This window comes from Lipotes vexillifer, unplaced genomic scaffold (assembly GCF_000442215.2).
Source record: "Lipotes vexillifer unplaced genomic scaffold, Lipotes_vexillifer_v1.1 scaffold1442, whole genome shotgun sequence".
In the NCBI taxonomy this organism is placed as follows: Eukaryota; Metazoa; Chordata; class Mammalia; order Artiodactyla; family Lipotidae; genus Lipotes; species Lipotes vexillifer.
In genome coordinates, this window is record NW_006797379.1 from 1608950 (window position 1) to 1621081 (window position 12132).

General features: G+C 39.0%; 1 protein-coding gene across 1 annotated transcript in view; it reads left to right on the forward strand.

Moving 5' to 3' along the window:
* BCLAF3 (BCLAF1 and THRAP3 family member 3) overlaps positions 1 to 9597 on the forward strand; it is a 46972-nt gene extending 37375 nt beyond the window's left edge. The window contains exons 10-11 of the mRNA XM_007469311.1: positions 130 to 285; positions 9568 to 9597. Of these exons, the coding sequence (XP_007469373.1) occupies positions 130 to 285; positions 9568 to 9597 (186 nt within the window). The remainder of the gene's footprint in view (positions 1 to 129; positions 286 to 9567) is intronic.
* Positions 9598 to 12132: the final 2535 nt, after the last annotated feature.

Consider the following 12132-nt stretch of genomic DNA (forward strand, 5'->3'; position numbering starts at 1 on the left):
CCCGTGTCCCCTGCATCGGCAGGCGGACTCTCAACCACTGCACCACCAGGGAAGCCCTCCCCTTTCTTATACTAATAAAATAGACTTGGAAGCTAAAGTTTTAACATTTAATTTTTTTTTCCTTTACAGACCAACTTTAGAGGTGGCACATTTCAGCCCCAGTATAAATCAGGCCTACTACAGAAAAGCTTGTGCATTCAGGCTAAATATCAGCGTTTACGGTTTGCTGGTCCAAGCGGATTTATCACTAATAAATTCAGAGAAAGATTACTGAGGAAAAAAAAGGTTAGTTGGATTATGATCATTTAAAAATGTTGACTGACTTTTGAACTCCTAAAGTATCTATGTTTAATAGATAGATTCAGTTTGTAATGTAATTTTTGACTTAAGAAACAACCTAGATATCAGTGTTCTTATTGCATGATAATTGAAGAATGCCTTAGCTATTATACCTCAAATACTTTGAATATGCTAGCTGTTTGAACTTTTTACTTTAGAATTTCTGTTGTATGGTTAATCTTTGAAATGGAAAATCAGGTAAAGTCTTTTAGCTGATATATTTTAGCCTGATACAATGTGAATTTTCTAGGTACCAAAAAATATTGAACTGACTACATAAAAAGGGTACATAATTACAAAATACACTAACTTTTCTTTTTTTCCCATTCATTTATGTTTTTTAATTGTGATAAAATATATATACCATAAAATTTGCCATTTTAACCATCTCTGTACAATTCAGTGGCATTAATTACATTCATAGTGCTGTGCAACCGTCACTACTATATGCTAACTCTAACGATTAATAAAAAGTTTCATTACTTGATAATTTGGATTGCGTACTCTTTGAGTTGTGGATTGATTTTATTTAAATTCACCATGTTGGTATTTGAAAATGCAGCATAAATATCATATAAAAGTAACGTCTGCAAATTATATTTTAAATGAGAACAATAGCGTTACATCTGTTTAGGCATGTTTGTCAATTTTTGACTCATTTTTGTTAATAATTTGGGGCTAATATTTTCTTCTGAGTAGATGATGTATATCTAGTGTTGCTCTCAAATAATCTAACTGTGGTTTTATACATTTTCTAACCTTCAGTGTTCCCATAAGTATTCATGCTTGTGAAGACTTTACACTGAGCTTACTTGGTGATTTTAGTAAAACTTATTTTTCAAAAGATGGACCAGTAGAATGGAGTTGACAACTGATGTTTTTTTGAAGTTTTAGCGTTGAATAGAATATCTTCTGTAACTTCTCCCACCCCTCAATTTTAACTGAGTGCCTTAAAAGAGGTTTTTAATTTCACTGTGTATATCACTCTTGGTGTTAGGAAAGCTATCTCTTGTTTAAAAACATGAATGTAACTGGAGTCATTTTCCCCTCTCATACACCTCCCTATGTTGGACCAAGGTGCTGCTTCTCTGCCTGTCTCATGTGGCAAGTTTCTTTGCAGCAGATCTTCTAGGCATTCATCCCCAGTCACAGGTGGCAGCCTGGCTGTTCTCAAGGAAGCTGGTCATTGACCCCCACTCGAGGAGGAAGGGTGAGGCAAGCCTTTTCCTCAATTGCAAGGTTGGGTTTCAGGTACATATTGTGTGTGTTTTTCTTCTGTTAGCTCTGTGCTGAACTCTGATTGTTAGCTTCATTTAGCTCCATTTCTACCTCTGTTTTTTAGATGATTGGGGGCTCCTGAGTGCTTGCCTCAGCCTGCAGTTTCTGTATTCTCATTGAACTTGCTCCATTTCCTCATTCTTTTCTTCTCCTCAACTTGCCCCGTTCCTGCTGGCTGCCCAGTTCTTCCAGACCACATTGCCCACCAGCCTCACTTAACAACCAGTAGAAACCAGACATCAAATCTTCATCTTAGGACATAACAAGTGTGTCCTAGAAAGAGCCACAACCTGCTATGGGTCTCCAGGCTTTAGGGCCTAGGCTTCTTTTTTTTTTTTTTTTTTTTTTGCGGTACATGGGCCTCTCCCTGCTGTGGCCTCTCCCCTTGTGGAGCGCAGGCTCTGGACGCGCAGGCTCAGTGGCCATGGCTCACGGGCCCAGCCACTCCGCGGCATGCGGGATCCTCCCGGACCGGGGCACGAACCTGTGTCCCTTGCATCGGCAGGTGGACTCTCAACCACTGCGGCCACCAGGGAAGCCCCTAGGGTCTAAGCTTTTTGTATCATCTAGAATGTAGCAGTTGCAGTTAGGGTCCTGGGCAGATCACAGCCTCGCCTTGCTCTTGCCTTTTGCTGCCAACTGAGAGCTTTAGAAGTCGTCGCCACACACTAGATTTTTAAGGAACCAGTGTCTACTACTCTTTCTTGGGCCTACCATTCTGGATGCTGCCTCATAGATGTTCGTGTTGTAGCTACTTTGACATGAGCTTTTCCACCCTGGCTACTGTCAGTACCTGCAAGCAAGGCATAGCCAGGCTTTGTATAGATTTGCGTTTGAACTAGGCCCACCTCTATGAGCATGGCATGAAATCAGGCACCCTACTGTTAACACCCTTCTGAACAGTTGGGCTCCACACTCTCCTAACCTTTAGGGAAAGGAATGAGGCATCACATCTGCTCTGTTTCTGCCAAGGTCTGAACTAAGGTACTTTTTTTTTCTTATTAGTTATCTATTTTATACATATTAGTGTATCCATGTCAACCCCAGTCTCCCAATTCATCCCCCCACCCCCCCACCAGCACTTTCCCCCCTTGGTGTCCCTACGTTTGTTCTCTACATCTGTGTCTCCATTTCTGCCCTGCAAATCGTGAACGAAGGTACTTACGGCTTACTTGGCCTTAGAGCTGTCCTAGTAGTATTGTGCTACCCTGGAATCCCATTCCATATGTACAGACTGACTATTTAGACCTATTACTCCATTTTACCTTGGCTTTCATGCCCTAAAGAAAAGAGGTGAAGGCCTGGAATCTTTGGTTTCTTCCAGTGTTGCTTCATCCCAAGCTTTAGCATGGGGTGGGGGGGACTTTGAAGGTCCTGCCCTGGAGAGAAGTCTTAGTCCAGGCAGCATCTGTACCCTGCTTTGGCTTTTTGTCCTACTAAGGAGTTCATTGTTTTCATTATTAGACCACCAACTAGATTAAGGATGCATGGTTAATTAATTAACCTAGGTGTCCTGGAACTTCTTGAACCTGAAATTAGATATGAACCTATGTATTTCCACATGCCTCAAAGTCCACCAGGAAAGTTTAGACTGGTCTTGTCTGGATTCCTCACTCCCCCACCATATTGAAATGTCTGGGCTGATCAGTCATGGCTTGAATTTCTTATAATGTTCATCTATAGTACAGTCTGTTTACTGTGCCATCAGACATGTGCTTCTTGTGTCCAGTGCCAAACAGCTTCCGGGAAGAGTTGGGGAGATCCTAGATGTGCTCCTGTTATGTCCTATTGTCCACTTACCGGAATAATCGTGGCCTCCCTAAAACTGAATTAGCTCCCCAGCTGCCTACAAGGTAGTAAGATTCCCAAGCAGTATTAGTAAAGTACAGAACTAAAATGCTTCCTCCTCATTCATCATGCACTTGTCATATTAACCCCATTCTGGCACCCAAATTCCATTTTTTTATGTTTCCTTTCTCTTGGATTCTGTGCTTGGGGTGGAAGATGAGGAGATGGGAGAAATGTCTATTACCCCCTGGAAAGAAGCTTGTCTTTTATCCACTGTCATTCACAAGCGCCCCCATGAAATATTCTCTGCTCATCATAGAACGTTTTCAGAAACTCTTGAGGGTCTGACTATGGACCAGACTAGGATGGAGAACCTATTCAGAATTCATGAAGCCCCTGCTGGGAACATTGCCTCTGAAAGACTTTTAGCAATTGTGTGTTTGGTCAGGAAAACATGGAGTTCCTCAGCATCCTAGACTCTCCAGTAGTCCCCAGGTACCTGTCAGCTCGGTGCCTACCAGAGCTCTGCCCCTGGATAGAAAGGGGGGAAGGAGAGAGCAGAAGGACACTGTGAGAAGGAAGTTAGAGACCGGAATTCATGGCTTTTGGGGTTGGAAAAAACCATGAAAGTCATGGGGTACAAAGATAGAACAGAAACCAAGATCAGATGAATCAGCAAGAACCTGTTGTACTGCTGCTGTGTCCCTCGAGCTGAAGGATGCTGGGGCACAAAAGAAGTGATTATTGTGATGGTTGCACAACTCTGTGAATACACTAAAAACCATTGAGTTGTACACTTTAAATGGGAGAACTGTATGGTATGTGAGTTATATCTCAGTAAAGCTGTTAAAAATAAAATCGCACTCGCTCTCTTCCCCAGACCACTGATATCTCCTCAGGGTCTGTAGCTCTCACAGCTAGCCAGCCAAGCTAGAAACTTGTCGTACTAACCCTCCCAGTTTTCCTTCTGACTGCAATTGTCCCAGGTGTTCTTATTTGTATCACTCATCCATTGCTCCATCCAATTCATTCATTTTAATAGCCGCATATCATTCCACTCTATGGATGTCTTATTTATTTCAGTGCTTTTCAAACCTCTTTTGCTTACATACCCTAAAATTATGAAAAATTATCTACCTCCTTGTACATTTTTAGGTTGGTATCTAATACTTTTTAATCCTAAGTTTAACTTGTTATAAAGGATAGAATTTCTGGCATATTATAAATAGAGAGTCTTAAATAAAACTGTTACATCATTGTTTTAAATCTCTTCAGTGAACCTGCACACCACAGGAATTTGGTAACTAACATCCATTTTTTAAAGTACGTAGACGAGCTCTTTTAACAAGTGGGAAATTTTACATCATTCCTTTTTTTGGCCTTGAATTTGGATTCCATTCTGTTTGCCCCATAGACTTTTATCTTTGAAAGTCTTTTATTGCTCACCAAATCAAATTTGATACATAATATTAATAGATTTCTGTGACTATTAGGTGTTAAATATTTCTCTGGACTGAATGACCATTACAGTTGATCAAAATAACGTAAATATATTACAGATTTTGTTAAGTATTGATCAGATAAAAGTTTTATTGGAAATGCATTTCTCTTTTCAATTAGTTCGGGTATTCATAGATAAATATTACTTATTATTAGTAGAATAATAGTGTTCAATTATCAATTCCATTTTTTCTTTTTATAAATGTAAGTCCTGAGAAACCTTGTTTATATGATTGTATAGATGGGAATGAAAGAACTTTTATTATAGCAATGCCACTCCGTTCTTTGGACTCAACTCTGAATTATAGGCCAAAAAGTCGCTTAGTGATCTATCCTCAAAAAGTATTTTGAATGTTCTTTTACTGACAGCTTGATTTTGTCCTCCTACAATTAAACGAAAGCAAAGAAATGGAAAGCATCTGACTTGCAGAAGTATGCTATTTATTACTAGCTGCTAGGGTTGGTTCACTTTCTTGGCACCGTCACCAGTATTTCCAATTTCCCCCTCTTTTGGGGGGGGGGTCCCCAGGTAATGCAAAGTACTAAGATTCAGGATGAGAAGGTGTATTTTCCTAGTACGAAAGTGGGAGGTAGGGAATCAGCCTTAACCGATTGTACAGGCGGGTTATTCTGGAAAGCAAACATTGAGAATTTGAAGATCTGGAAATTGATTCCCTCCAAACTGTCTGTACCCACATACTCACTCGAAAGTCTTCATATACCCCTAAGGGTATGTGTAACCCAGTTTGATGATTACTGACTTACTTAACCAAGCATCTGTTGATGACTTCAGGATAGTTTACAGGTTTTCATTATTTCCGTTAAACCACTGTGCACATTGACATTTTGGTACCTTGCCATAGCTCCCTTTTTACTCATTTTTGTTCTTACCAGAAGTACATGAAAGTTCCTGTTTACCTGCACCCTAGCCAGCACTCCACATTATTAATCTTTATTATCTGTTGTCAGTTTAATAGCAGGAGATAGTTCTCATTTGCCTTTCTTCAGTTATTAATGATGCGAACATATTTTTTATATGTTATGTGTCATTTGTATTTCTTCCCTCAATTTCCTTAGTTCTGTGTTTTACCAGTGTTTCTGTTGAGGGTTGGTACTTTTTCTTACTGGTTTTTAAGAGCTCTTGATTTACTGAGGGTATTAACCTATCATATATTTTGCTCCTATTTATTTCATGTTAGTTGGCTGTTTATGGTGGCTTTTACATTACAGAACTTGTAAATTTTCATGAACCTGTTAAGTTAATCCTATATGGCTTTTAGATTTCATATCATGTTTATGCTTACTAAAATTCCTTAGTGTGTTTCCTTTAAGTGGTTTTATGCTTACTTTTTTCAACATATAAATACTTGTTCCTTTTAGAATTTGTTTTAACGATACAATATAAGGGCAGGATCTGATTTTTTTTCCCAGCAGATAGTCAATTTTTCTAACACTGCTTATTGAGTAATTTGTACTTTCCCCACTGATTGAAAATGCCACCTTTACTGTTTGCTACATTCGTAGGTATTCCTGGTCTGTTTGGGGAATCTTAGCAGCCTCTAACTTGCTCCCTTGCCTCCTGTGATTTGCTTATTCCGTCCCTTCACTAGTAACACAGTTATTGTCCCAAAACACAGTCTGAGTCATATCACTCTTGTGCAGACACCTTCCAAGGAATCTGTTGCCTATAAAAAAAGAGACCAGACTTGTTAGCCAGGTCCAGCCCTGAGCTGCCTTTCTAACCACATTTTTCCATGCACCCTCTGTTTTTTGGAGCATAATATATGTTTTCATGTATTTTTAAAATTTTTATTTCTTTTATTTTTGGCTGCATTAGGTCTCCGTTGCTGCCCACAGGTTTTCTCTAGTTGTGGGGGCGGGGGCCACTCTTCGTTGTGGTGCGCAGGCTTCTCATTGCGGTGGCTTCTCTTGTTGCAGAGCACGGGCTCTAGGTGCACAGGCTTCAGTAGTTGTGGCACACGGTCTCAGTAGCTGTGGCTCGCAGGCTCAGTAGTTGTGGCGCACGGGCTTAATTGCTCTGCGGCCTGTGGGACCTTCCCAGACCAGGGCTCGATCCCGTGTCCCCTGCATTGGCAGGCGGATTCTTAACCACTGTGCCACCACGGAAGCCCGTTTTCATGTATTTCTATCTTTGTTCCTGACGTTCTCTTGGCTAGAAATAGCCTCCTGATCCCCATCCTTTTCTTATTAAACCCTGCTTTCCTCTAATGTAAAGCCTTACCAAAGCCCCCTCTTTAGCTCTTGTTTCATTTGGTCTCTAACTGTTGCTTTTTACCTTCCTATTTCCCCCAATAGTTGATCAACTCCTTCACAGAGAGTACCTCATTAGCATCACGTCTCCCCCATTACCTTTCATATAGTCTGTCTTTAAAAATGTTTGTTGAATGGAATCTAATCTAATCATACACACACAGACACACAGACACACACACGCATCCATAGCTCTAAAAAGTTAGTGAACAGCAGCAATTGTGTCAGGGATCCCCAAGACCACCCCGGGTTCAGTGATTCGCTAGGAGGATTCAGAGGACTCAGCATGTGGTGGCGCTCGTAGCTGAGATGTTCCAGCGCAAGGCTGCACAGCACAAACAGCACGGGGAATTGGCGCACGGGCGAGTCCAGGGGACACCAGGTGCAGCTTTCCAAGAGTCCCCTCCCAGTGGAGTCACACAGGATGTGCCTGAGTCCCCCAGCAACGAGCTGCAACAACACGCGTGAAATGTTGCCAACCAGGGAGGCTCGTTAGAGACTCAGCGCCCAGCGCTGGTCACGGAGGCATCCCCTTCCAGGCACATACCACATTCCAGACTCAGAGCAAGAAAGCAGATGTTCAGCATAGACCATGTTGTTTGCACAATTTATGCACTCGTCAGTGGTGGAAACCGTCCTGAAATCTAAGTTCTTAGATGCCAGCCAAGGGCCAACCTTATAATCAGACCTTTCAAATGATAGCGGTCAGGTATGCTATAGTAACTCTTTTCTGCACAGCCATATTTTTGAAGAGCTTACTTTCACAGATGGTAAGTGCCTACAGAGAGGTGGAAAGGATCAGTGTGTTAGAAACGGTCAGGGAATGTACACTAAGTACTGTGATTTCTACTCTCTTCACCAAAGAGGTAGGTCGTAAGCTGAGTCATGGAGAGCAGGACTTAGAATGGGCTACAGCCAAAGATCCATTTTTGGGAGTAGAATGTGGAGTTGGGTAGAGACAGGCGTATGCAAATTATAGAGGACCTCGAAATCTGGGTAGAATATAGAGGGTGTGATGTGGTGACAGTAGGACATCTTCCTAGACTGAGAAGGAGAAAGTGGTGTTTGAGGCTGATGGCTGGGTGAGCAGGTTCTGGGAGGAGGCGAGGTGCAGGAAGATCAACAAGGAAACAGTTGACTCAAGTGTCAAGTTATGAAAACCTATAGGAGGGTGATGCTCGTATGTCTAGTTCAGCATTCTGCTTATAATAGGTTTTCACATAATTGGAAGAATGCAGGGATCAATCCGAGAGATAGTGTAGAAGAAGCCATGTCAAGGGTGAGTGTGATTCAGAATAATTCCACATTTTTATAAACAAGATATTTCAGTTGAAAAAGTTTTTCAGAATTACTATAGTTAGCGTTTCCTTTTACATTTGTTAGTAGGCAACAGATATTTTATTTGAAGATCAATGTAAATGATGTTTATATTATATAATGAGTAAAGAAATAGGATACAATGTATTCTGGCTCTGTTTAAAGGAATGATGTTGACAAAAATATATATGCATGTATTTTGAACATTTCATTAACCAAAATAGAAGAATTTTCTTCAGTACTGTTTTTGTTTGGAATTAAACGTTTCCATACTAATATAAGTGCCAAAAAATAAATCAACTTTTAAATTTCTTTCAGTTTTAATAATGTAAGATCCTAGTAAAAGGTAAGGATATATGTATTAATAAGTTTTTTAATGTCCCAGAAAAACATGTCATTCTACCATTTTTGCTCTTTTATTAGTTGCATGGTCCTATGTCCAGTTTGTGGTTGGTAATTTAACATTTTGCATAGCATCACAGTATAGAATTCACATTTGTTATCCTTTAATCATAGTCTTATTGTTATTGTGAATTCCTTTTCCTGTGTTTATTGAAGCCATACATCTTCGTACATTGTAGGTAACCATCCAAAAGCAGGAAAGCTTTCCCCCCTCTAATAGCTTTCTCTGCTGTTACCAGTCATGCTAGAAGAGTCCATATAGTTTTAGAATTAGATACCATATGATGACAAAGATAAAGTACCCATTTGAGGTTGTGCGTGTGTCACATCAGGCTCTGTTCTTGAGGGACTGCGGTTTAAGAGTCTTGATTTTTTGTCAGTGAAACTCGCCTAAATAGCAGAATGCTGTTTTCATTAGCTTACTAATACCAGCCTATCGAGTGCCATATATATTTTTTGTCCTACTGACTTATCATTTGATATCTGCTTTGATGTGTTTCGTTGTTACTTTGTGTCTTTGGGAATCCATATAGCTTTGTGGGGATCTTGAGTGCAAGTGGTAATACATTAATTAAAATATTTTGAAAATTTCAATGTAAACAAAGCTCTAGCTCAGATGTTTTAACCAATGCTTCTTTTGAAGTCTGTATTTCTTTTGTTTTCTCTCAATAGGAATATACAAACATTGCCCCAGCAATCTAATCTGGAATTGTTACAAATGGAAATGACACTACAGGATGATATTTGGGAGCATCTTTTTGTCAAGAGTTAGAATTGGCACTAAAGCACTAATACTGTAACTATCTTGATAAAATAACTTTATTTTTCCGTAGTGGAATGCTGCAACTTTTTTACCCTTAACAATTGCTTTTAAATTACAGTATTCAATTTAAAAGTTGTATTAACTACAGCTTCTTTTGCAAAAAGTCTCAAAAGGGCATTATTTGTTGATGCATTTTTCTCTGAGCATGGTTTCATAGAGAACTGAGTTATATCCAGACGTTTCTATGTTGAAAGTTTTGCTTATGTAATAAAAACAAAAACAAAAGTACCTGAATTGTATAGTGTCTGTACATGAAAGAACTTTAAACAGTGGCCTTATGTAGCAATTTTTATACCAGATTTTTCTTTTTCTGATGACATTTTGGCTTACAACTTGAAGTTTTCTTAAGCTTCTGAAGATCAAGGTCTATATAATTCATACATTTCATATTATGACATAAGAAGACGTAAGAAAAGGTGCTTCAAATTTTCCATCAGGTAGTTATGAGTGTACTGAATTTTTAGTAATTGGTTCATTCAGTTTTTTTCCACAACTATTTGCTCTTTTCCAACTTCAAAATGCTATTGTGGAAAATACATAAAGATTTTATAATCTGTATTCCATCTTACTTTCCCTCAGGGTAAGCTCATGCATATCATATTTTAAAAGGCTTTTAAAAAAACTGACAGACAAAATCTCATATTCGGAAATTGTACTTTACTACTACAGCATTACACATTTTGCAAGCACATATTATAAAGTGTTTATTTTCAGTTCAGTTGTATTGAGTACCTACTATGTGTAAGATAACATTGGTAGGATTTTAAATGATATTTTAGGTCTCAATACCTTATTTCTTTATGTTTTCTGTGTTCTGCTTAATAGTACATATACATTCCCAATTAAGCTTTTGTGAAATGTTTAATTGTAATTAAATAAAATACTGTTGCTCCTTCTGCTTGAAGCAGTTACTTGCCAGTTTGTGAGAACATTATTGTAATTTCGTGTGAGAATTACAGCCCTTGGTAGGATCTGTTGATATTTAAACCACTGTTTTGCACTTACAAAGACAGAACTCTCTGCATCAAAATCTGGTAAGAACTTAACTTTTTCGTGACTGGATTATGAAAAATCTTATTGCAAACGTTTAATTTTTTAAACATGCCTTTAAAAGAGTAGCCATTTCTTTAATGGGTCAGCAGTAAGGGGGCAAGAGTGCTTGATGCATTAAAATCGGGTAATAAATTTAGATGGATGGCCTGTCTTATGCTGTGTACTGTCTCTATAGGTCAGGTTTTTTTTTTACATTCCACTTATGGCAAGAAAAAAATGCATGCACACAGCAGTATGACAACTTTGTATTGTGTTAAGTACCCATAACATCTGCCTTAAATTTTAAAATAATTTATTTCATTTATTCCCATACTCTGAGGAACAGTTATAAACCTCGAATAGTTCATCATTAGGTTAATGCATATTTATTGCACAGATTCTGTGCTAAAATTATAGCCATGAACAAGAGAACAAGACACATAGAGCCCGCCTTTATGGTACGTACAGCCTGATAGGGGAAATGGACATTAAACATAGAAATGTAACTTGGGGACTTCCCTGGTGGTCCAGTGGTTAAGACTCTGCACTCCCAATGCAGGGGATGCAGGTTTGATCCCTGGTAAGGGAACTAAGATCCCACATGGTGCTGGGCGCGGCACGGTGCGGCACGGCCAAAAAAAGAAAAAAAAAATGTAACTGACTAAACAAAGTTGGTTCTCTAGCTCTAGTTTTACTTATTGTAGCACTTAAGGGTAAAATGGTTGATTCAATATTAATCATTCCACAACCAGTTTCCTATTGAGGCATATTTGAATATACTTTTGGTCCTGTCTCAAAATGCAAAAAGCATGTTATTTGCAAAATACCTAGTTGTAGCATGGATGTATTTAGAAAATATTGAGTGCATAAGATCTAATGCCTAAAAAGAAGGGATTGCTTTATAATTTAAAGTATAAAATAAGGAGAGGGACCATGTCTGTCTTGTTCACCATAGCATTCCCAGCTGCCAGCATCCTATTTGACAAATGGTAGGAACTCATTAAATATTAGTTGCATGAATGAGTAACAAATAGACTATGTCTATTAGGAATTAAATATCTAATTTTTGTGTGGAGGTTCAACAAAAGGTTATCCATAGCACTTTTTATTGACTGGAAAGAATTTGAATTCTTGAATGTGTAAGACTTCAGAAGAAAAGTTATTTTGATAAGTCACATATCATTGCCTTCTCACCTTCCTCCTCTGTGTGGTAGGCCCTTCTCTGGCCCTGGAAGACAAAGGTAATAAGACACAGTTCCTGCTCTGAGACACCTAATCGACTGTTGGGGAAGACGTTCACAAAAACAAAGAACTGCAACCTATAGTGTGAAGTGCTATACCGAACATAATATACTAAAGGTTGAGAGAGAAATTGGCATTCC